General features: G+C 42.0%; 2 protein-coding genes across 2 annotated transcripts; both read right to left on the minus strand.

The window, feature by feature from the left end:
• Positions 1–869: 869 nt before the first annotated feature.
• On the minus strand, positions 870–1,223 carry LOC135714761 (G2/M phase-specific E3 ubiquitin-protein ligase-like). Its single transcript, XM_065238131.1, has one exon. The coding sequence runs from the start codon at positions 1,221–1,223 to the stop codon at positions 870–872; it is 354 nt and encodes a 117-aa protein (XP_065094203.1).
• A 7,298-nt stretch (positions 1,224–8,521) lies between these two features.
• Positions 8,522–15,091, minus strand: LOC135714762 (uncharacterized). Its single transcript, XM_065238132.1, has one exon. It carries the CDS (start codon positions 15,089–15,091, stop codon positions 8,522–8,524), a length of 6,570 nt encoding a protein of 2,189 aa, XP_065094204.1.
• Positions 15,092–25,810: the final 10,719 nt, after the last annotated feature.

Raw genomic sequence — 25,810 nt, forward strand, 5'->3', positions numbered from 1 at the left:
AGCTTCAATTAGCTTTTCAAAAGATTTCTGTAAGGCGTCTTGGGACGCACGATCTCCTGTCCCACCGAGGCATCCTTAGCGTGTCCGTGTTGGAACGGATGACCTCTTTGATCGACTGCAATTCTACCATCGATTTTCGGCACTGCTTTTCTTTAACTTCACACGGTTGACGATCCGGAGGAGGATGCTTCGTCTCCATTGTCCGAAGAAGTCAACGATTTGATCTTTTCCGAGCTGAGTTTCTCGAGCCTTACGGTTTGGCTCGAAGCAATTTTTCGACGGAAGTTCCTCGTGGCAGTAGAATCTCGAGTGGAATCTTCTTGACCAGTTCCTCCAGGATTTATTCGCCATTCGAAGAAACGAGCAAGGAAGAACTAGATGAAGACGTGGACAACCGTCGCTTCGACGTTGGTTTTTTTCGTTTAGAAACCAGATCGGAATCGCTGTCGTCACTGTCTATTGTGGTTCGTCTTTTCTGAAAATTTGCGTTTGGTCGTCGATGCAACTGACTCTTCAGAATCTGAATCATCCGATTCAATATGACGTCTGCCACAAGATCGACCCCTAGAACTCCCCTCTCTGCTATCGTTACAACAAGTCGAACCGCACGTTGCACACAGGATCAGATCCCAACGCTTGCAATCGTAATCTCGCCCATACCAACATCGACACTCTTCAGCGTCACACTCCGAAGGACGTTCCAACTGATCGTTGAATGCATTCGGTTCAGGCTCCCATGAGGCATCCCTGGGACAAATAAAATAAGATATTCATTTTACTTCACTTAATATTTCCGGAATATAAATGCCACGCTGCTGCATCTGCTGACTAAAGTCGTCCTTGTTGTTACACAAAAAGCACTTGAAAAATTACCCCGCCGATTGGGCAAACTGTGCCACGCAGCTCCGATGGAACCAGACATTCAGACAGCACGGGGCATGAATCGATTCCAGCTTTCTGTACGGTCTCATCTCATCGTAGCAAATCCCACAGGCTTCGGTCTCGGAGTATTTCACCTTACCCACCAGTGCTACGTCCTTATCGCCCCACGACTGGAACGTATCCACGTAATGCGACAGGCACTCATTCTGCATCTCACAAAGCGAATGAAATGAACGGAAGCACTTCTTCGCGCAACACAAAACATTTGCATACTGTTCCTTGCAGATGTAACACTTTTGTCCTCGCATACGAGCTTCCTCATTTCTGAAGTCCTCCTCCATGTATCCGAAGATTCCCTCCTCGTCTTCAGGTAACAAGGTACACGTAGCAGGTATAATTACTAGTTTTGCCACGTCTAGTAGACCGGTCCAGAATAGAGCATCGTACCGCAATCATGCTCAAACGCTTGAAATACAGCATATTTAGCCGTAATAAATTAAAAAAAAATCGGTTCCATCCGATCCTCCTCCATTCTCACCTCCAGCCAGAGGTGGCAACAGTACATTTTTTGAAAAACCATCGTCCAGACCGAAACAAAACAGCCAGCACACGGGCGACCGTGTATAACTACATTCCAAGCGAACAGTGGAGATAGAGAATAAATAAAATCTCGCAGCCTGATTTTTCCAAACTGTTTATTGTAATGAAACTTTAGCTGCAGGCTTGCGTGTGACAGTAAATTACCAACTCCCTTATTTACGCATAATTTTAACATCAATGCTTATGAGTGGTCAGTCTTCATTCTTATCTTTTAATTCCATGCAATAAACATCAAATAAATGCAGTAATTAGCCAGAAATCAGCAAAATTCTACACGACATAAATTTATGTCGCGCGCCGGTCTTGTCTGCTTCTTTGTGCGAAAATGTTCTGTCGCTGGCAGAAAACAGTTTATAAATGTCATGACATTTTTGCCGCTTGCCAGTTTGTTTTTGTGTGTCGTCACAATGGTTATCGCAAAAAGTATCAAATGTTAAGGAAAAAATGTTAAACTCCAGGACTTGTGCCACCACTGGTAGTGATCAAGACTTTCAAGATAGGCCAACAATTGGAAGATTGCCGCAAAAGCTCAACGCAGATGTCGCCAGTGCATGATGATGATAATGTTGACAGACTGCATATACAATTCGTGAAAATTAGCATCAGACCCCCTTCACTCTTTGGAATTTATAGAGACAGATAACAGCGCCAATAGGTTTTTGACGATACAATGTTGAACTGCAGCGTTGGAAGAAAACACGCACACCATCATCTGTACATGTACGAACCCACACCACTGAGCGGAGGATACAGTGCAAATCAAAACACGAAGCGGTGTCATCACTCAGCTTCGGCAGTTTCAGTTTACGATTTCATTCGCCATCATTGAAAAATACCTTCTTTATAAAATAGAAAAGTAATCATTAATCCAACGTAATTTTTGAATAGCCAATAGCGTGCAGCGTTGGCCAAGAAAGACGGCATATTTTATTACGTGTGTTTAGCAATGATTTCGATACGTTGCGTTTTTTCCATGCATACTTCTATGCAACTTCTATTATGTTGAGCAACAGCTTCATAAATCATCAATTCTCGATTACTTTTTCGAAGGGCCGTATCTGCATTTATTATTGTTTTCTTAAGCTTTTCTGATGCGTATAACGTGTGGTAATGATTGAACGACGAAGTGAGAATCTTGCTATCGCAATATAATGATGATGACATTGATCATTCTCTTCCCTCGGCTGATCATCAACGTCCACGCTGGCATATGTCATACTGACACCTGTCATTTATTGAGCCCTGGTGGTGAAGTTGGCGGGAGACTCCGAACAGTTTCAATGTGCACTCAAGAGTGCCATGCGATCACATAAGGGTGGTGTATCCATTGCCTTGTTCGAGGAATTGATTTGTGAGATATCTTGTTAATGGAATATCTTTGATTATATGCATATGTATCACAAGAAATGAATCCAGTCCGATCAATCCTAACAGAAGAAACTTCTTGTCAGCCATCTACGAGTAAATCGAATTCAATGCCGTTGATGCGTAGAGTGAAATCAGATCTTTCTGATGTATCTCCTATCCAAGTTGGAAACGCCGAGTTTGTTGGTCCGTCAGATGCATCGGCGAACAAGAATCCCGTTACTGAAAGTATTGGTACCGTGAGTATTAGAAGATTTGATTAATAGTTTACCTAATATTGAATTGCTTTATTTTTTGTGTATCAGCTTTAATGTTCATTTAAAAACTCGGTTGTTTCGGTCTCGCATGTATGGAATAAATCATCTGACGAAGGAACCATCATTGGTGTGGTTGCTGGATTGCGTTGCCCCTTCTTAATTGATTCCGGAGCACAGGTCAATACTTTCACCGAGGATATGTTCTGCAAGCTGGTGTCGGAACCTAAATATAAGAGTGGAGTATTCGATGTGAGGAATCAAACTGATAGACCTCTAAAGGCGTATGGTTCTGTTGGAGATATCAAAGTATCTGCAACATTCCATGGGTACTTATACGTGTCAGACAATAGACCAACATTCCTGGAAAAAAAATTATGTGGTCAAAGAAGCTCGTGCCCTTTTGGGTAGAACAACAGCTTCAAGGTACAGGATTTTAATGCTCGGTTTGAAAGTTCCTGTTGAATCACAGAATTTCGATGTCAGGAATGCTCGGTACGCTGGTGAGATAGCAGCTATTTCCCCGAATGAATTTTTCTCTAAAGTCAATGTTCCTCCGGTTAAGATTCACTACGATAAGTCGAAACCCCCATGCCTGTTGTTTGTTGATGCCTCACCGACGGGTCTTGGAGCAGTACTTACGCAATTCAATGAGATGGGATGCCCCAGGATTATAGCTTGCGCATCGAAAGTCCTATCACCTTCTGAGCAGCGTTATCCTCAAACGCAGAAAGAAGCACTAGCTGTTGTTTGGGGAGTGGAACGGTTCAGCTATTATTTATTTTTTTATTTTTTTTATCTAGTTCGTTTATTTGGAAGGCTCAATCGCGTTAGCTTTACGGAGCCGATAATTCATTGTTCACTGTGTGTAACAAGATTCACTTAATTCTATGTCTAGTAGGAGTTGGGCCGATTACTCGCGGCTTACTCGAGGTTAGAAGGGTACATTTTCGAAGGATAGGATCAGGGGAGGAGCTTGGGGTAGGGTTTCGTTGTCTCATCAGAGCGTTGTCGCCAGTATGAACGGTAGTGCTGTTCTAGCTTCGTCCGGAGTTCGACCGGCTATGGTGGGTGACCAGTGGGCGACGATGAGACTCATCGAGACGGGGGGACAAGACAAACAAAAACTAATAAAGAGAGACAAAAGACAAAAGGAATTAAATTCTTATACTAGACATTTGAAGAAAAACATAAACGGACTGCATATAGCAGAGATCACGGGTTGCCAACACGTCTCTGATAGGAACATAGGGTTGTCTTCCTTGGGCCTCGAGGGTATTCAAAAGTCGCTCTCTGGCGGCGTCATTATCCGTACATTGCCAAACTGCGTGTTCGATGTCATCGTAACCGTTTCCACACCGACAGATGTTGCTGTCCACGAGGTTTATTCTATTGAGATGAGCATCTAGCGAGTAGTGGTTGGACATAAGTCTACTCATCACGCGAATGAAGTCACGACTTAAGCCCAAGCCTTTAAACCACGCTCTCGAAGAAACATTAGGAATAATTGAATGTAACCACCGTCCAAGATTTCCAGTGTCCCAATCGGTTTGCCAACTCGAAAAGGTACTCTGACGCACTAAATGGTAAAATTCATCGTGTGAAATTTGCCTGTCATACAATTCGCCTTCCTGCGCGCCCACCTTTGCGAGAGAGTCCGCCTTCTCATTGCCTGGGATTGAGCAATGTGAGGGGACCCATACAAAGGTAATCATATATGATCTTTCGACCAGCACACACATCTGCTCCCTTACCTTTGAAAGGAAATAAGATGAGTGCCTACTTGGTTTCATCGACCGAATAGCCTCAATGGAACTGAGACTATCCGAGAAGATGAAGTAATGGTCTGCGGGCATGTTGGAAATCATCCCCAATGCGAAGTTGATTGCTGCCAGCTCAGCAACAAAAACGGAACAAGGTTCCTGAAGTTTGCGGAAGGCGCTAGAGTTTTTATTGAAGACACCGAAGCCAGTGGACCCGTCTGTAAAATATCTTTTCATGCAATTGACTTGTTGGTACTTTTCAGTAAAAATACGCGGAATAATAATAGGTCGAAGTTGATCGGGGATCCCATGAGTTGCTTGTTTCATGGTCAGATCATATTCAATTGAGGAACTGCGATTGGTGAAGTGAACACGGTCTGGAGTATAACAAGGAAGACACATATCCGACAATATGTAGTGGTGGTAGATTCTCATAAATCGAGATTGTGTGTTCAGCCCAAGAATTTCTTCAAAATTAGCAATTATAAGTGTGTTCGTCACTCCGCATTTGATTAGTATTCTGAGAGAGAGCTCCCAGAAACGGTTCTGGAGGGGTGTTACTCCTGCCAGAACCTCGAGACTCATGTTATGCGTTGAGTGCATACAGCCTAGAGCAATACGCAGACAACGATATTGAATTCGTTCCAATTTTATTAGGTGACTTTTTCTTGCCGAGAGAAAGCAGAAAGAGCCGTACTCTAGAACAGAGAGAATAGTTGTTTTATAAAGCGTTATGAGGTCTCCCGGATGAGCACCCCACCATGTGCCGCAAATTGAACGGAGAAAGTTGATCCTCTGCTGACATTTTTGCTTCAAATACGTAATATGGGCATTCCAAGTGCACTTTGAATCAAACCAGACCCCAAGGTACTTGAAAGACAATGATTGGGTAATGTTTCTGCCCAAAAGATTAAGCTGCATTTGGGCTGGGTACCGCTTTCGAGTAAACACTACCAGTTCAGTTTTCTGCGGCGAGAATTCGATCCCTAGATTCATAGCCCAAGAAGACAAGTTATCTAAGAAATTTTGCAATGGTCCTTGCAAGTCCACGGCATGTGGACCTCTTACGGAAACCACACCGTCATCTGCAAGTTGTCTTAGCGTGCATTGTTCTGCCAAACAGTTGTCGATATCTTTGACGTAAAAGTTATAAAGAAGAGGGCTGAGACATGAGCCTTGGGGCAGGCCCATGTAGCTAATTCTGGAAGTTGTCAGTTGTCCAAGGGAAAAGTTCATTTGCTTTTCTGACAACAAATTGTACAAGAAATTATTTAAAATTCCAGAAAGTCCACATCTGTGCAGATTGTCTGACAGAATTTCAATGGAAACTGAATCAAAAGCCCCCTTAATGTCCAAGAATACTGAAGCCAATTGCTCCTTGTGTGCAAAGGCCAGTTGAATATCTGTGGAAAGCAGCGCTAGACAATCGTTTGTTCCTTTGCTCTTGCGGAACCCAAACTGTGTATTTGATAGCAAGTTATTTGATTCGACCCAGTGATCGAGTCTCCGAAGGATCATTTTCTCCAACAATTTCCTAATGCACGAAAGCATAGCAATCGGACGGTATGAGTTATGGTCAGACGCTGATTTGCCAGGTTTTTTAATGGCTATTACTTTGACCTGTCTCCATTCAGGCGGTACAATGTTGTTTTCTAGCAAGGAATTGAATAAATCTAGCAAGCGTCTTTTAGCGATATCTGGGAGATTTTTCAGAAGATTGAATTTAATCATATCGCTTCCCGGTGAGGAGTTGTTCGATGAAAGAAGAGCCATAGAGAAATCCAGCATTGAGAATGGTCTATCCAGAGAGCCGCCGCTAGGAGACGCTTCTCGAAGAATATTTTGTGCTGGAACTGAGTCCGGACAGACCTTTTTAGCGAAATCGAATATCCATCGGTTGGAGTATTCTTCACTCTCATTGAAAGATGAGCGGTTACGCATGTTGCGAGCCACCCTCCACAAGGTGTTCATTGAGGTTTCTCGTGAGAGTCCCTCGACGAAATTGCGCCAATAACCGCGTTTTTTTGCTTTGATTAATTGTTTCAGTTTTGTCTCAAGCTTTGAATATTCCTCGAAGGAAAAGTGGAGGTTTTGTGTCTACGAAAAGCTTTGAAAGCATCAGATTTTTCTACATACAATTTTGTGCATTCTTCGTCCCAACCAGGTGTGGCTGGTCTCCTTTTAAAGGGTGCACTTTGAACTTTTCTTTTTTGTACTTCCAGTGAGCTTTTGTAAATCAAATCGGCTAGGAATCGATATTCTTCCAATGGTGGAAGCGCATCTATTGATTCGACACCGATTGTCACCGCCGTTGCATATTTCTGCCAGTCGATGTTCCTTGTAAGATCAAATGGAACCCGAGATGGTTCTGCAGAGTGAAGGCCACACTTTATTGAAATGATGATTGGCAAATGATCGCTACCATGGGGATCATTGATAACCTTCCACTGACAATCCAATGATAGCGATCTTGAACACAAAGATAGGTCGAGTCGGCTTTCTCGAGCCGGAGGTTTTGCTATACGTGTCGCTTCACCAGTGTTCAAAATAGTCAAATTGAAATCGTCACATAAATCGTAAAAAATAGCCGCTCTATTGTCGTCATATAGATCGCCCCACCCAGTACCATGGGAGTTCATATCACCCAGAAATAATACTGGGGATGGAAGAATCGAAACTAGATTCCAGAGTTGACTACGGCTAATGGAGGTTCTTGGTGGAACGTATACTGAAGCTATGCAAAGATCTTTGTTCTTCACATTTATTTGGCAAGCAACGATTTCGACGCCGGATAGAGCAGGAACGGAAATTTTGTAGAAAGGGTAGCACTTTTTGATCCCTGTTGGGTGGTAGTTGAAAATATCCTATATTTCGTGAATATACCGTTCGGGTTATAGGTTTATTACAAAATTCCTGTGGGTGTTTGGACATATTAGTTATAAGGCTGTGTTTAGATATATTAAGAATCATTACTTTAGTGTTTACTACCACTCAACTGGTTTGTTCGACGTTTGCCAAAAAAAAAAAATGTGTCGTGCTATCAAAATTTATCTACAATTAATTTAGGTAAGTTAACTTAGTATTATAAATTAATTTCAATTTCTCACCTCTACTCGAGCCTCTACTGTTCCGACAAAGAAATATATCCAAACTTCTCTGTTCTTCTATGTCAGTTTGTAGGTAATTTAACTAGATTTAATTCCGTAAATTAGCTTTATGTTGCTCATACAATTAACTTTTCCTCACCTTGTTAAGATAGTTTTAATCCAACAAACAGTTTTAAGCTCAACAATAGATGTACCGTTATTTACTAAGAATTGTTTATCTGTAATTGTTATTTTAGGTTAGAATTCACTGGCAAAGAATTATGTACAATTTTACTGCATTAAACAAATACCTGTTCACAATTCGCCAATATTTGTCGTTTTCAGGGACAAATGTTACTAAATTTAATATTAATATAGTTTTAAGCACTAAAGTATTGTAAATTATTTTCCTCACTGCAATTCTTCAACATCATTTCTCGCTCTGGTTGTTGTTTTCACACCGAGGTGAACAGAAAAAGCTCCGAACAATAGGTGTTGTTGTTTATATATCCACCGTCCCGTATTCCGACAATCCTCCGTACGTACGATGGGTGTGGATGGGTTTGACCATCTAAGTCAACTTTTCTGGGCGTGTGGGGCTTGGCGGGCTCGTCGAAGTAGCGCAATCAACACTCCCCCCCGTAATGCGCTTCTGGTCATCGTGATGTGCATTGCTTCCAACGCCTACGTCGAGCACGGCAAGCTTCACAGTTGGTCGCTCGTAGATACCTCCGGAAGTCTGAACAGTAGCGCTTCGCACCTGTCCATCCGAACCTTGCTTGATCCCAATAACTCGGCCTTTAGGCCAGGTGTTCCGAGGAAGTTTCGGGTCCACGATGACAACGATGTCGTTGATTTTGATGGGCTTCACCTCCGTATACCATTTCGTCCGACGAGTGATGGAAGGAAGATAGTCTCGGAGCCACTGTTTCCAAAATTGGTTGGCCAAGGCTTGAGACAGTTCCCAGCAATTTTTGAGTACTTCTGAGCTGTCGTCGAACGGTACCCAAGGTCTCAACCCGTTGCTTGATCCCATTAAAAAATGGTTGGGTGTTAGCACTGGCGACTGGTCATCGTCGAGAGGAATACTGGTTAACGGGCGAGAGTTGACAATATTCTCAACCTCCAGTAGCATGTTTTCGAGGACTTCATGGGATAGCATTCTGTTGGCTTTCAGCTTCCCAAGGTTTTGTTTGACGGTTCGTATGAGTCGCTCCCATGCTCCACCCATGTGTGGTGAGGCGGGAGGAATAAAGTTCCAGGAAGTATGTGAGGAGGTGAACTCCACTGCAAGCCGCTCTCGATCTAAATTCGCCATAGCTTCTTCGAGTTCTTTACTTGCCCCCTGGAAGTTTGTACCTCTGTCACTATATATGACTGCTGGTACACCTCTCCTAGCCATGACGTTTCTTAATGCCATAATACATGAATCGGTAGTCATAGTGTGAACGATTTGCAAGTGGATGGCGCGAGTGGTAAGACAAGTGGCGAGAAGTACCCAACGCTTCTCGAGACGGCGTCCAAGGATGATCATAAATGGACCAAAGTAGTCCACCCCCATATAAGTAAACGGACGAGCGTAGGCAGCCAGACGAGGCAGTGGCAAGTCACTCATGACCGGTGGTTGTGGTTGAGCACGGTCGTGCTTGCATTGCTGACAGCATCGACGAATACTGTTGTAGGCAGCCTTTAGACGAGGGATGCTGTATCGCTGCCGCAACTCGTTGATCACTGTGTTGTGGTTCTGATGATGATACTTGCTGTGGTAATGCGATATGATGAGATGTGTAATCTGATGATCTCGTGGAAGGATGATTGGATTCACCGTATCCTGCTGAACAAATGGACAAGCGCTGGTCCTACCACGAACACGGAGTACATCATGTTCATCTAAAAACGGACAAAGGTGATATATTGGACTGCTTCTGGGTATAGTCTTCGTGGAGTGTTTGGACGCTCGTATATCCAAAAGCATCGCTATCTCATCTGCGTAAGCACTACATTGAGCACACCGGAACAGATAGTTTTCAGCCATGGTCAGCTCTGAATTCGTCAGTGGTCCAGCGGTTCTTTCTTCTGGTTTGGTTGTACTCACGTTTCTGATGAATCGAAACACGTATGCGGTCCGACGTAGAAGTGGAGTCCATTTAGAGTAGTTTTGAGGATCGATGATTGGCTCCGGTTGTTTAACATGAACGAGTAAATGGGGACGCAGTTCTTCCATGGTGGTGCTATCGATGTGTAGTTTCATAGGCCATTCTCCCTCAGGGGTCTTGAGAAATTCCGGCCCGTTAAACCATCGACTAGTTCTACTCATGTCTGGCGCCCGTTTCCACTTAGTTCCATCATCCGCAACGTTCTTCATTGTCTGGATCCACTGCCATTCGCTGACCTCCGAAGCTTCTAGTATCTCACTCACTCGGAAAGCGACAAACTGACTATACCTACGATGATCAGATTTGAGCCAGCTGATGACGTCACTTGAATCGGTCCAAAAGAAGCGCCTGTTCACCTTGATGGACAGGGACTGCTCTATGCTGTTCGCCAATCTGACTCCGATTACACTAGCTTGAAGCTCCGAACGGGGAATTGACAGAAATTTGATTGGTGCCACACGAGTCTTCGATCCAACCAACGCTGTTTCGATGGTGAGTCCCTCCTTATATCGCAGATAGACCACTGCGGCGAAGCCCTTCTCACTAGCGTCGACGAAGGTATGCATCTGTACTTCGTTGGTGTATCCAGCAGATGTGGTCGTCCTGTAGCAACGCGGGATTTCCACTTTCGCCACTTCAGGAAGGACCTTCAGCCATTGTATCCACAACTCGAATTGTGCTTCTTCGATGGGGTCATCCCAACCGACAGACGTTCTCCAAATTTCTTGCAGTACCACCTTCAGGAACATCAAGAAGTGACCAATGAGCCCTAAAGGGTCGAAGATCATCATTAACGTTCTGAGCACTTCACGCTTCGTTGGTTTTCGATGTCCCGACATAAGCTCAGGATCATATCGTGGAGAGATTTTGAAGGTGAAGCAGTCAGTGGCCGTGTTCCACCACATTCCGAGTACTTTCTCGGTTGTCAATCCTTCTCCCATATTAAGGTCCTTCCCTTCCGTCGTTCGCTCGTGTAACGCCTCCAGAACAGCCGGGCTGTTCGAAATCCAACTTCTCATTTCAAATCCGGCTTCCGCATGAATCTTCTTAACATTCCGTGCAAGGTCTATAGCTTCTTGTTCACTTTCGACACTTGCGAGCATGTCATCGACGTAATGCTGATCAACGATGGCTCGAACGGCTGTCGGATGATCTTTCTCGAATCGCTGAGCGTTTGTATTTTTTACATATTGCGCAATGCTTGGAGCGCACGATACTCCAAACGGTAACACCGTCATGATGTACACACTCGGATCCGCATTGACTTGATTGTCTTTCCAGAAGAAGCACAGTCGAACATCTTGCTTCAGTAAAACCTGTAGATACATCTCCCGGATGTCCCCGCAAATTGCGATCCGGAACTCTCGAAATTGGACAAGAACTGCAAGTAGTGAAGTCAAGAGGTCAGGGCCTTTGAGTAACAGCGAATTGAGAGAAACGCCATACGCGGGAGCAGCTGCGTCCCATACTAGCCGCACCTTACTCGGTTTGTTGGGGTTCACAACAGGAAATACGGGCAGGTACCATTCCTGAGACCGATGTGCGTTGAGTTCGTCCTCCGTTAGCTTTCGAACGTATCCTTTAGCCACATATTCGCTCATCTTCACCATCACAGTTTCCGAAAACTCCTTATCCCGCTGCATACGTCGGTCTAAGCATTGCCACCTTCTAAAAGCCATTCCTTTACTGCATGGAAAGCGAACATTATCGTACTTCCAAAGGAGACCCGATTCGTACCGCCCTTCTTTTGGGATTGTCAGCTTCTCAAGCATCTCCATGGCACGTTGATCCTCCGTTGATCGCAGAACTTTTTCTGGTTTGACAACGCCAAGACTATCCAACGTGAAGTAGTTCTTCATAGCAGCGTGCAGGTTTTCGTCAGACTCGAGGTTGCATTCACACACTTTAATCGTGTGGACATTCACGTAGCTTGGCTGTTGCTGTGTTCGTGAACAACTCCCGTAAACTATCCATCCCAACCGTGTTTTGACTGCGATAGGTTCGTAAGGCTTTCCTTCTCGACTTTTCATAGCATGCCCAAGCGATGTATGGTCAAGACCAATCAGGATTCGAGGACAGATGTTGCTGTAGGATTCGACAGGTAGTCCGCCGAGGTGTTGAAACCGTTGCAGCAATTCTGAGTACACTAATGTCTGCGGCCGCAGTTGTAGGTTCTGAATCGTATGTACGTTAGACATCCTGTGCGGCTTCGAAGTATTTCCGATAGCTGATATTTGCACCTCTACTTTCTGGGATGCGTTCTCCACTCTTTTGGTACCACCTGTCCATTTTAAGCACAGCGGCGATCGAGGTCCTTTCACGCCTAGCTCCTCTGCTAGGCTATCCTCCATCAGCGTCAGCTCAGAACCGTCATCTATGAACGCGTACGTCCGGACAACCTTCGATGGACCATGGAGCAACACGGGAACAATTCTAAACAGCACTTCGCTGGTTTGAGCTTGATGGACGTTGCAGCTTCCAGTAGCTGGTGCCTCCTGCTTTTCGTTGTGCAACAACGGATGGTGCAAAAAAGTGCATCCTTTAATTCCGCAAGGTTTCTGCTGTCTGCATGAACCATTGTGCTTCCGCAGGCATTTACGGCATAGCTTTGCCTCCCGTACAACTGCCCATTTAGCATCTAGACTTAGTTCGGCAAATCGTTTGCACTTGGCAACTGTGGTACAGCTACCTTTGCATGTGGCGCATTTTGTGATTGGCACCAAAGATGATCCTTGGACAGCGCGTGTCTTTGCTGGCATTGATCGGGATCGTTCTGGTTCTGCGTCAGAGTGAACGTTTATAAATCCGTCATTCTTTGTTCCACGACTTCTTTGCGTGTTAGATGCAATTGGCATAACTGCACTAGCATCTTCCGCTATTGAATACAGCCACTGACTGAAGTGTAATAGGTTTGGTGCTGGGTTATTCCTAGAATATTTTGCCCAATCCAGCTTCAACCCGGGGGGAAGGCGTTCCACCAGTTCAACTTTCAAAGCCGCATTGTAGATGAAATCCTCGACTCCGCATGCCTCTATCGTAGCTACCAAGTTTTCAACTGTCAATGCGAAGTTGACCAATGTGTCAAGTTTCTCCACTTGTGGCGATGGTAACGACCGAATCTTTCTAATGGATGCCTGAACGATTGCTTCTGGTCTACCGTATAGCATTTTCAACGTAGAAATTACACTGCTAACGTTGGATGGATGGAGTAGTCGGCATCGAACGGCCTCTAAAGCCTTTCCCTTCAGACATTTCCGAAGTCGAAGCATGTTTTCTTCGTTAGAGAAGCCGCACATTTGCGTAGAAGAAGCGTACATTGAGAAGAACAGAGGCCAATCTTCAGGATTTCCGTAAAACTCTGGTAAATCCTTAGATACGGCCTGACGTGCAACCACCTGATTACGGCTTAAGATGCACACGTTCGCTTCGACATCACGAGGGTCTGGCTCCGGGTAGTGGGAGTTTTGGAATGGTGTATCTCCTTGCAGTATTCGACTCCTCGATGCTGAAGTTTGTGTATACTGATTTTCCGGCACGAAGGTAGGTTCTGACCAGAACTGACCATTTGCAGCTGTGGGTATCTGCCGTGAGCCCTGGACTCTTGGAACTGGAGCTGCCTGAGAGGCTTGCAATGATGGATGGAACTGAACTCCTGAAGCTGAAAACTGTCGTGAATCCTGTGGTCGGTAGTTATGAGTAGCTTTCCAATGAGCTTGCGGTTGTTGAGCCTGGTTTCCTCCTAAATCTGTCGTTGATCGATGAATTTGAGGTTGATAGAATTGGTTTTCGAAAGCAGGCGGTAGAGGTGGTCGTATATGAAGTTCTGGAATCGGTGCTGGTGGCTGGCGGTGCTGATTATCTGAAATAACAGCTGGCAGCGGCTTGCGGAATGGATCCATTGGATAATGTGCCGGTGGACGACGGAACATGTCTGCTGTCACTGGAGGCTCCTGTATACGGCTTCTCGATCTTGAATCGACTTGAGCTGGCTCTCGAGGTGTCGACCGTTGATTAGGAACAAAACCCTGTAGAGTTGATCGTGGTTCTGCCTGCTCTCCTATCGGTGCCTGTCGAACGACACGTTGCGGTTGATCATCGTACATATCTTCTTCAACAAGGCCGGAATCATAATCTTCACCACATTTTTCCGTATCTCTCAACCATCCTCGAACTTTCGAAATCTCCTCGGATCCAACGTCATCATCACTCACCACAGTTCCATCGTCGTCGTCATCTTCTTCGTCAATGATTCGGTATTTCTCGTCCAGGAACCTTTGCTCCAACTGCTTCTGCTCTTCCAGCTTCTGCAACAGTCGATCAACCTTGCGTTGTTTGCTCCGATTACTGCTTGCCTTTCCGATGGACTTCGTTGATCTCATAACGTTGGGGGGTGGATCTACCGGATGAATCTGCTGGAGTATTGGTCTCTGCTGCACTAGGCTACTTGCATCGAAGTACATGTGTGGATGACACTGTGGGCACATCCAGGAATAATTCGCTATGTCGCGACTTACTTCTACACAAGAAAAATGATACCACGTATCGCAACCATCACACTGCACCATTCTACTATTGTCACGTTCATTGCACAATTCACAATGACTGAACCGAGTAACCCGAACGTTTAGGTTCGGATCATAACGCGCGTTGGGTTTCGCGTAAACTACAGCGTTCATCGACCGGACGGGAATGTCTACGACATGAGTCCCAGTATGCATTTTGGGCTTGGCTCCCTTGGTTTGAGCCTTTTTAAGATTGGCAACGTCAAAATTTACCTGAGAACTAGGAAGGGGAGGAACTCCTTTTACCGCAGCTGCATTGCGCCTTGCGCCTGTTACCGTTGAGCCCTTCGCTTCGCGTTCCGCGTTGGTCACGATTGTGAGGCTTTTGGTTTTGGTAACTACATCTGCATCGGTTGCCGAAATTTCCTTATCTGCTGCACCACCGATCGTGCCAGTAGCGAAAAGTTGGCTGACAGCACCCATGGCAGAACTCAATTCTGACATGGAAAGGGTTGATGTTTTGCGTGACATCCTCGATGTTCTTAAAGAATTTTGTAAGATGTTGGGTGGTAGTTGAAAATATCCTATATTTCGTGAATATACCGTTCGGGTTATAGGTTTATTACAAAATTCCTGTGGGTGTTTGGACATATTAGTTATAAGGCTGTGTTTAGATATATTAAGAATCATTACTTTAGTGTTTACTACCACTCAACTGGTTTGTTCGACGTTTGCCAAAAAAAAAATGTGTCGTGCTATCAAAATTTATCTACAATTAATTTAGGTAAGTTAACTTAGTATTATAAATTAATTTCAATTTCTCACCTCTACTCGAGCCTCTACTGTTCCGACAAAGAAATATATCCAAACTTCTCTGTTCTTCTATGTCAGTTTGTAGGTAATTTAACTAGATTTAATTCCGTAAATTAGCTTTATGTTGCTCATACAATTAACTTTTCCTCACCTTGTTAAGATAGTTTTAATCCAACAAACAGTTTTAAGCTCAACAATAGATGTACCGTTATTTACTAAGAATTGTTTATCTGTAATTGTTATTTTAGGTTAGAATTCACTGGCAAAGAATTATGTACAATTTTACTGCATTAAACAAATACCTGTTCACAATTCGCCAATATTTGTCGTTTTCAGGGACAAATGTTACTAAATTTAATATTAATATAGTTTTAAGCACTAAAGTATTGTAAATTATTTTCCTCACTGCAATTCTTCAACATCATTTCTCGCTCTGGTTGTTGTTTTCACACCGAGGTGAACAGAAAAAGCTCCGAACAATAGGTGTTGTTGTTTATATATCCACCGTCCCGTATTCCGACAATCCTCCGTACGTACGATGGGTGTGGATGGGTTTGACCATCTAAGTCAACTTTTCTGGGCGTGTGGGGCTTGGCGGGCTCGTCGAAGTAGCGCAATCAACAATCCCTAAAAGTACTCCTCCATAAGAATCGTCTCTATCCAGGCGTATAATGTTAAAATCGTGGAAGTTGAGTTCTTTATCGGAAGAAAGCCATGTTTCACAGAGAGCAAATATATCACAGTCAGAATTGTGAAGTAAAAATTTGAACGAGTCTAGTTTAGGCACTAGACTACGGCAGTTCCACTGTAGCACAGTGATCATATCTTCGACCTCGTTCGACGAATTATCCATCGAAAGATATGATTGATGCAAGGAGGGGCCATGAAACAGTCAATTGCTTAAGATATGATTCTAATGTTGGAAGCAAGGCAGAAACTAAGCTTCTTAGAGGGTCTTGTATGTTGAACATGTTTAATATGAATTCCACAATGTCCGAAAAAGCTAGCAAACCTCGTTCGGACTTGGATTTCTTTTGAGAAGTTTGAGGAGCAGCTTTTTTATTTTTTTTATCTTTGTTGGGCAATGGCGGAAAATTCTTGCTGCATCCAGGGATTGGATCAACAGGAGCCTTCGGTTTTGTTTTTTCATCCCCATTACCCTGGGAATTTGGCAATCGTCTGGAGGTGACTTTAGTTTTCTTACGGCGCACTTTCGGGGAGGGGCATTTTCTTTTTGAGGAACCGTCCATTTTTGAAGGTGCGTGTACCACCGTAGAATCACCTTCATCGGATGAGTCAGAGTCCGATTCTTCAACTGACAAAACCGAAAATTGGTTTGCATCTTGGACGGCTGATGCAGCCTTCAACATTTGAGCATATGTCTGCTTGGAGCGTCCAGAGATTGAACGCTGCACTTTATCGGAGTGCTGTTTGTACATCGGGCACTCCTGCAAGGGGTGAGGATTCTCGCCACAGTAAGCGCATTTTACTGATTCTTTGTGGCAAGAATCCTCTTTGTGGTTTTCACCACATTTGCCACAACGAGTTTTGTTGCCGCAATGGCTGGCCGAGTGTCCCAGCCTTTTGCAGTTGGTACAATTATATACCCTCTGTACAAACAACCGCACCGGAAAAAAAGCACCATCAATTTTAACAAAGTTTGGGAGAACTGAACCTGCGAAAGTCACCCGGAACGAGTCTGAATGTTTATAAACTTTTTTACCGTCTAGCAAAGATGCTGAATGCAGTTGCCTTACATCCAGTATCTTCACTAGCGCGGTAGCGAATGTCGAGTTTTTAAAAGTTCCCGAGGCATGTTTCAAGTCCTCGACAGTCAGACTCGCGTCGGAGACCACGCCTTCTATCTCCACATCTCGAGAAGGGATGTAGATGTTATACTCAACACTAAAAAGCTCGTGATCAGCAATTTTATTTGCCACATCATAAGTCGGTGCTTCTACACGCAGTTTGTTGAATCTTTCTTTGTGTACCAAGATTCCCGGATACTTACGCAGCAAATCTCTCGTTATGTCGAGAGTTTTCAAAGGTTTATTTTTGGACCGAAAAAAGACAACCCATGGTCCTTTCGAAGACGGTTCATAGTATCTGGTTCGCGTAACGTAGGCATCGGAAGATGCCATAAGTGTTGCGCAAAAGCGGTGCGCAACCACTTAAGAAGGAAAAAAAAAAATTAAACCTTCACTAATTAATTAATTTTAATTACTAGTAATTAAATTTTTTGCCCGACGTACGAACAAATCAAAAAGAAAAAAAAAATCGAAACAAAAAAAAAAAAACAAAAAAACTTATATCTACTTGCAAAAAGTTGTCTCACTATGACCCATACTCCCCTACCAGGGGTGAGAGACAGAGTCACGCGCCACGAGGCAAAATTAAACTACAATAGGGAGGCAATGGACTTGCAAAATGTATTGTCTAATACTTATGCCGGTTGTAAACAACCTATCAGCCGTTGCAGCTAGATGGTCCGTTTGCTGCTGCTGGTGGTGATGGTTGGTGTTGGTGGGTCGGCACGATAATGAAAAAATGGCTTGACGACCGGATGGATTACCGGGGTGAATTAAAGCTGGATGGCAACTCCAAGGGGCTCGGCCCATGGAATTCCACTTCCTCTGTTGCACACTGGTCACTTGGGGCACCCAATGGGGGGGTGAAAAAACCGCTCGGGTGGAAAAAAAACTCCGAAAAAAAACTAGATGCCGCGTGACTGAGACCGGGACGTTGTTAACCGACTGAGTGTTCAACTAGGAATGGGAGCTATTATTTATTGACTAGATCATTTATAATTCGAACCGACGCTGAGGCCAACCAATATTTCCTTAACAGTAATCATCGATTGGGGAAAAGAGCTGTTACCCGTGCAGAAGGTTGGGCTTTGAGATTGCAACCATACGATTTCTCAATTCAGCATATACCAGGAAATGAAAATGTGGCCGATGTACTTTCTTGTCTAATACCCGAAACGCAGAAATCCGACCCATTCGAAGAAGATGAAAAAAAAAAACACTTCTTGTATGCATTGGATCTTGGTTGTATGGAACTAACATGGAGTGAAATTGAAGCGGTTTCAGAAGATGATGATGAGCTACAATTAGTACGCGACGCGCTGCAGACCAAGAAATGGCCAAATGAAATACGGGCATACGAAGCACAGAAGAAAAAATTACATTACCTGGGATGTTTGATATTCAAAGATGAACGAGTGATCCTGCCTCGATCTCTACGTGGGAAAGCTCTTAATTCAGCTCATGGTGGTCACGTTGGTGAAGTGGCCGTGAAACAGATTATGCGTCAGTTTTTTGGTGGCCAAAGATGTCCTCGGAAGTCACACGATTCATCAAAAATTGTGAAACATGTGCGCTATTGTGCAAACGTAATCCTCCATTGCCACTTGCATCTAGAGAACTTCCTGATGGACCATGGGAAATTCTACAAATAGATTTCTTGTCGGTCAATAATTTTGGAACAGGTGAGTTCTTGATTGTTATTGATACATACTCCCGAATTTGTCGGTTGTTGAAATGAAATCTATGGATGCAGAAAGCACAAATTTTGCTTTGTGTAAAGTTTTCCAAACTTGGGGGTTACCTGTGATAATCCAAAGTGATAACGGACCTCCATTCCAAAGCGCGACATTCAACAACCTTGACCGTGCAGATCTCCGAGACTGCGACGTAGAATCGAATGTCATCAATGTTGGAGACGTGGTGCTGCTTGCACAACAGCGAAAGTCAAAGACAGATCCTATTTTTTGGACGGAACGATTTAAAGTTGTGGCTAGGGAGGGAGCAAAAGTTGTAATAATGAGTCAAACTGGTGTTCAATATTCAAGAAACGTTCGGGAAATAAAAAAAGCACCCAACTTCGGGATTTCGGTTGCTCCAACGGACGCTGAATTTCTCGATGAAGCTGTTGGTAACGAAATAATAAGACTGGATTATATTGCAGAGACTTCAACGAATGAAAACTTGAATCCACTCCTGCATTCGGATGAAGCTGATGAGCCTCGAACACTTCGCCGTAGGAATTTGATCAAACGTCCAACAAGATTCGACGATAACTACCTTCACGCTAACTTGAAAGTACCCATTAATGGTTGAAAAAGACCCATTTTGAAGAAAAGTGGCTTAACTCATTAAATGAGTAAATTTTTTACCCATTAATGCGTATCTGTTACCCATTAATGAGTAATTGTTATTCATTAATGGGTAACAGATACTCATTAATGGGTAAAATTGTTTAATCATTAATGAGTTAAGCCACTTTTCTTCAAAATGGGTCTTTTTTTACTCATTAATGAGTACTTTCAAGTTAGCGTGTTTACCATGTATTTCACTAGATTACGCTGAGAAAAATGATTTCCAGTGAAGAGAAAACTGTTTCGGAATCGCTATAGAAACCAAATACAATGTTCGAACTGAAAAATAAATACGACCTACTTGGGCTTAGCTTAAATCGAGTACTATTCTTTTTGTTTGTGATAGGTATGTATATGTTATGTGTGTGCGTGTGGTAAAAAAAACAGAAAATAAAACATTTTTGCTGGATTCATCTGTCGTAGATAAAATTAATTCGAGATGACATGAAGATCTTGTTGAAAGATGAGTGTCGATTGCCGGTCAGGAAAATCAACTATAAACGTTGAAATAGTTCTGCAGATGTCTTGATAATAGATAAGATTCCAATAAGATACCTACAAAATAATGTTTCAAGAGTAGAGATGGGGAAGAATGTAGTGATCAAGGCAGACCAACAACACTCTAACTTGAAAGTACTCATTAATGAGTAAAAAAAGACCCATTTTGAAGAAAAGTGGCTCAACTCATTAATGATTAAACAATTTTACCCATTAATGAGTATCTGTTACCCATTAATGATTAACAATTACTCATTAATGGGTAACAGATACGCATTAATGGGTAAAAAATGTACTCATTTAATGAGTTAAGCCACTTTTCTTCAAAATGGGTCTTTTTCAACCATTTATGGGTACTTTCAAGTTAGCGTGAATAACAAACCAAGTTAATTTTGACAATTGAATAGTCAGAATTCGAAGGTCCGAGTCAGCTGTCAAAAATACATAGAATATGGATGTGAGCCGACATTAATAAGAAACATTACAACGTCACAATTAGGTTTTGCACCGTCGGGACTAACCTCAATCTGACGACAGTTTAGTGGTACCATAGAGGTAACTCTAAGACTAGTAGGTCCCGAAAAAACGTGCTCAACGTTTTGGCTCAGCTCTGGTACTATTTTCGGTCCCAAGCTAATCGATTCACCCCTCGAAACATAGGAAAATCCAATAACCCTCGCAATAACCCCTCATTTTATCTGTCAAACTTTCATAGCGAATCAAAACAAACATTGTGTAGTACTAGAATTTTGACTAGAATGGGATACGTTAATCGATTTGCTTGGGACCAATAGGCTAGTCAAGCAGTGAGCCAATTTAAAATCGTTAGTTTCGTATTGATTGTTGGTGGTACTGTTTACGTGGACTTAGTCGATTTTTTCTTGAATGGATTTTCTCTATAATTTTTCAGACTGCAGTGAGATGTTAACCACATTTCTGCAATATTCACGAGCAACATCCTTGCAACGCGCTGTTCCTCGACAATTTTCAAGTTAAAATTCGGAAATTTTAGAATTTTAGAATGAACTCAGTGTTAGCCGGCTGAACCTTTTTGACAGTTCAGTGGTACTGTTTACAAGCACTTAGTCGTTTTTTCGAAAAAAAATATTCTTAAATTTCCGAATTTCAACTTGAAAATTGTCGAGGAACAGCGCGTAGAAAGGATGTTGCTCATGGACATTGCAGAAGTGTGGTTTACATCTCACTGCAGTCCGAAAAATTATCGAGAAAATCCACCCAAGAAAAAATCGACTAAGTCCACGTAAACAGTACCACTGAACTGTCATCAGATTGAGGTTAACCCCGACGGTGCAAAACCTAATAGACGAGTGCACAGATGAATTTGAGTTCACTCACTCGACAAAAAGTGACACAACAGTGGGGCCCTGTTTACTAAAAATGAACACATATGCCCCGCTGTTGTGTCACTTTTTGTCGAGTGAGTGAACTCAAATCCATTCTTGCACTCGGCTATAGACGAGTGCACGGGTGAATTTTTGTTCATCTACTGAAAAAAAATGACACAACAGCGGGGCCCTGTTTACTAAAAATGAACACATGAATAATGCTCACGTAAAATTGAAAAGGGACTATCAACTTTTGGAAATAATTTGCTAAGTGCTTTTCACGAGAACCGAAGTACGCCCACGCAAACTAAGAACACTATCCGGAAGGGGAGAATTTCCCCTACCTGATGGTGTTGTTAGTTTTCGTGAGCGTATTCGGTTGGCGCGAAAAATGCTTAACAAGTTTTGTGTACAAATGTTTATAGACCAGTTTCAAATGTTACGCGAGTATTATTCATGTGTTCATTTTTAGTAAACAGGGCCCCGCTGTTGTGTCACTTTTTGTCGAGTGAGTGAACTCAAATCCATCCGTGCACTCGTCAATGGAGATTTAGGTACATACACGGTTGATATGATCTATGTAAGTTTCTCGAAAACTGGGTAAAAAATACCCATTTTCAAACCATGTATGCAGCTGTCAAAAAATGGGGGAATTTTGAAATCATAAAATGGGTGTAAAAATATCCATTAAAAAGAATCAGTTCACGGTTTAATAATGGGTATATTTTTTATCCATTAATGGGTGAAAAAACACATCGAAATTTTATCGTCTCATTTCCGTCACCGGCTCATTGGGAATGCAAACCTCGATGCAAACAGTTACTGTCCGCAGCATATTTGGCGAAAATAGACGATCTCCTTAATAATGTTAGAATCCAAAACGTTGGAGAGGCTTACGGATAAATCAATACGATGGATAATTTGTATTATAATGTTTCGTGAAAAATTTGAGCGGAACACCTGCATTTATTTTCAATGTTCTATAGAAACATTTTTACATCAACGAGCGCTTGCATCCTCCATTTGTAAAAATGGGTATTTTTTCACCCATTTTACGGTAAACACAATATAAGAAAATGGGTGAAAAAACACCCATTTATTGACAGACCACCCATTTACCCATTTATGAGTAAACCATAGTTTACCCATTAAATAAGGAGGGGCACTTTTAGCGGAAATGGGTATTTTTATACCCATTAATGGGTTTTCGCGAAACACCGTGTACAGTACTCGCATGTATATTTACTTCTTCTTTCCTTTATTTAACGTCGGTCTCTGTTCCGCAATCTAGTGCCAATCACCGACGGACATCGATTGCCATCCATTGACGACAATCGAATGTGCAGGAAGGCAGCTTCCACACCTGCGTAGGATATCGCACCCATTCACAACACACATGGGCCGGGACCAACGGCTTTACTTCCCTTTCGAAGGAAGACGTGACCAGAGATTTTTATGCCTCAGAAAAATCCCACCGACCTCGGCTGGGATTGATCCCAGACCCATTGGGGTGTTAGAAAGCAGTCACGTTTACCACTACACCACCGGCGCCGGCAACATGTATATTTATATACCGATAGAAAATAAATACTATTACAATGTTGAGATTTGATTGGATTATCATTAGATTTAATCGTGTGATGGTTTCTACCTATTATGTATATGCTATTTATTTATATACGAATGTAAATTGATAGAAAAAAACATAATATTCAACGAAGAATAAAATAGCAATAATAATTAATATTTTATTCAAGTTAGATCGATCTATAATAATAATAACAATAATAAAAAACATTAATAATATTAATAATACAAATATGACATTTCTTTAAAAAATAATCAGTGTATATTTTATCTGAGTGTAGCTCCATGGTTTCGAACGCAAACTGAAACGAGCGATGAAAAAGAAACGCAAAGTACTACCCGGAAGTGAAGGGGATCTTGAATGTGTGTTTGGACGAGAAAAACTGTAGGGAGCTCAGGCGTCATTCTGTGAACTAGTCTTGTGGAAGCAAGTCGAGTTTTTAATGTGGAAAAAAAAATCGAGTGTCTCGAACTCTCTTTAAAAAGCGATGCAAATCGATAACAAGGAGATCATAAATGTGCATCGATAGCAATCTTTGTTGTTCTTTGTCAAAGTTCAAAGTTACGATGATATCAGTATTTAAATATTTATTGATGAATATTTGCAAAGAATACTAAAGTCCATGTGACATATCGAAATTAAAAGAAAATTAGTATGGCACCTTTATAGTTTACTATCATATGACCGATGAAGAAATAATCTATAATGTAAGTATCGATCAATAAAGATGTTTAAATGTGTACATCGAAATCATAGAAAATTTAAAGTAAAGAATTGCCGACATAAATCTTTATTATTGTATAAAGAACTTTAAAGAAGTTTCACGAATGGTTGGTCGGGAGGCGACCTTTATGAGCTTCAATTAGAAGCCGACATCCGTGAATATGTTGTTTATTTTTGCGGCTATTAAGCTACGAATGCTACAAGACGAGGCTCTCCGGATGTCACAAGTATGATTCGAATGGTTTTAAAACCCTCAGTTAATATCCCGATTCAGCTCCCAACAGCTTAACTGTCCGTTGTCTTTATCACACGATACAGAACCTAGTGGGTGAAAACTATACTAATAACACGGTAGTCATTTACAGATCTAAACGATAAATTGGTCGAGCAATGGTCGAAAGGTTTCAATGTCCATCAGTATGGCTTTTTCCTGGAACTGTAGCAACGAATCACGCTCTAATCGGTCAGTGGCGTGCAGCTTATGGTGTAATAGAATAAATGTTTATATCCTATTATGCGTGAAAAAAAAATCTACCCAAAATCAGCTATGATTTGAATCCTAAACGAACTTCCCTGAAAATCTACGAACTTCCCTGAAGTTCTGAAATTTGCTCTGACCATCTACGAACATCCCTGAAGTCCTACAAATTTCTTTAAAGAACTAACAATTGTTCTGAACCACTGAAAATATCTCTGAACATCTGCAAACTTTCCTGCAGTTCTGTAAATTTATGTGCAGATCTATGAACTTCCGTAAAATACTGAAAATTACTCTGAAGATCAACAAATATTTCTGAAGCACTGAAAGTTATTCTGAAGTATTACGAATTTCCCTGAAGTTCTGAAAATTTCTCTGAAGATCTATAATCTTCCCTAAAAATCTACAAATTACTCTGTGTACTCCCAGAAATTCTGTAAATTTCACTAAAGACCTTCGAACTACCCTGAAGCACTAAAAATTGCTCTGAAAGTGTACAAACTTTCCTGAAGTTCTGCAAATTTTTCTGAAGCAATAAAAATTTATGTGAAGACTTCCTTTAAGTTTTGCAAATTAATTTCTCTGAGGATCAACAAACTTCCCTGAAATTCAGTATTTTTCCCTGTAGTTCTGCCAATTTGCCTGAACTGCCCTGAAGTACTGAAAATAACTCTTAAGATATACGAGGATCTTTAAGTTTATGTGATCTTCCCTACAGTTCTGCGAGTTTATCCAAATTTCTGTAAACTTCTCTAAAATTCTGTTCTTTAAATTTCCCCTAAGGAACTAAACAATTATCTTAAAATCTACGCACATCACTGTAGTTCTGCTAATTACTCAGAAGATCTACGAACATCCCTTAAGATCTGTTAATTTATCTGGAGATCTTCAAACTTGCCTGAAGATCTGTGAACATCTATAAAGTACTGATTATTTCGCTAAACGACGACAAACGTTGCTGTAGTTCTGTAAATTACTCAGAAGATCTACGAACTTCCCTGATTTTCTTTTGATTTCTCTGAAGATTTCCGAACTTACCTGAAGATCTCTGAACTTCCCTGAAGTTTTTTAAACTTCCCTGAAGTTTTTTTAAACTTCCCTGAAGTTTTTTTTAAACTTCCCTGAAGTTTTTGAATTTCCTGAAGTTTTTTTGAATTTCCCTGAAGTTCTGCTAATTTCTCTGAATATCTATCGACCTTCGGTGTAGTAAGGTCTTCAAAACAATTTATGATTATTCTGCGTTCTGAAGAAATTTTCAAACGACTTCAATTAAATGTTTGATCAGATGTTGGTACTCAGAATAATTCCTGATCAACTTGACCTCTTCGAAGAATATCTCGAAATTTGAATTTCTAATCTTTATCAACCTGACCACTTCGATTTTTTCGAAACTATTTTATTTGAATTTCTGATCAGTTGTAGGCCTTCAAAACAATTCCTGCTTATTTTGATTTCTTGTAATATCCGAAAAGTTTCAATTGATTTATTGATTAGTTGAAGGTTCTCAGAACAATACCTGATTAATTTGACCTATTCGAAGAATATCAAAAGGACATCGTTTGAATTTCTGTTCAGTTGTAGGTCTTCAGAATAATTA

Source organism: Ochlerotatus camptorhynchus, unplaced genomic scaffold (assembly GCF_037179485.1).
Source record: "Ochlerotatus camptorhynchus isolate MF236.1 unplaced genomic scaffold, CSIRO-AGI_Acam_v1.1 ptg000711l, whole genome shotgun sequence".
NCBI classification, from domain to species: domain Eukaryota; kingdom Metazoa; phylum Arthropoda; class Insecta; order Diptera; family Culicidae; genus Ochlerotatus; species Ochlerotatus camptorhynchus.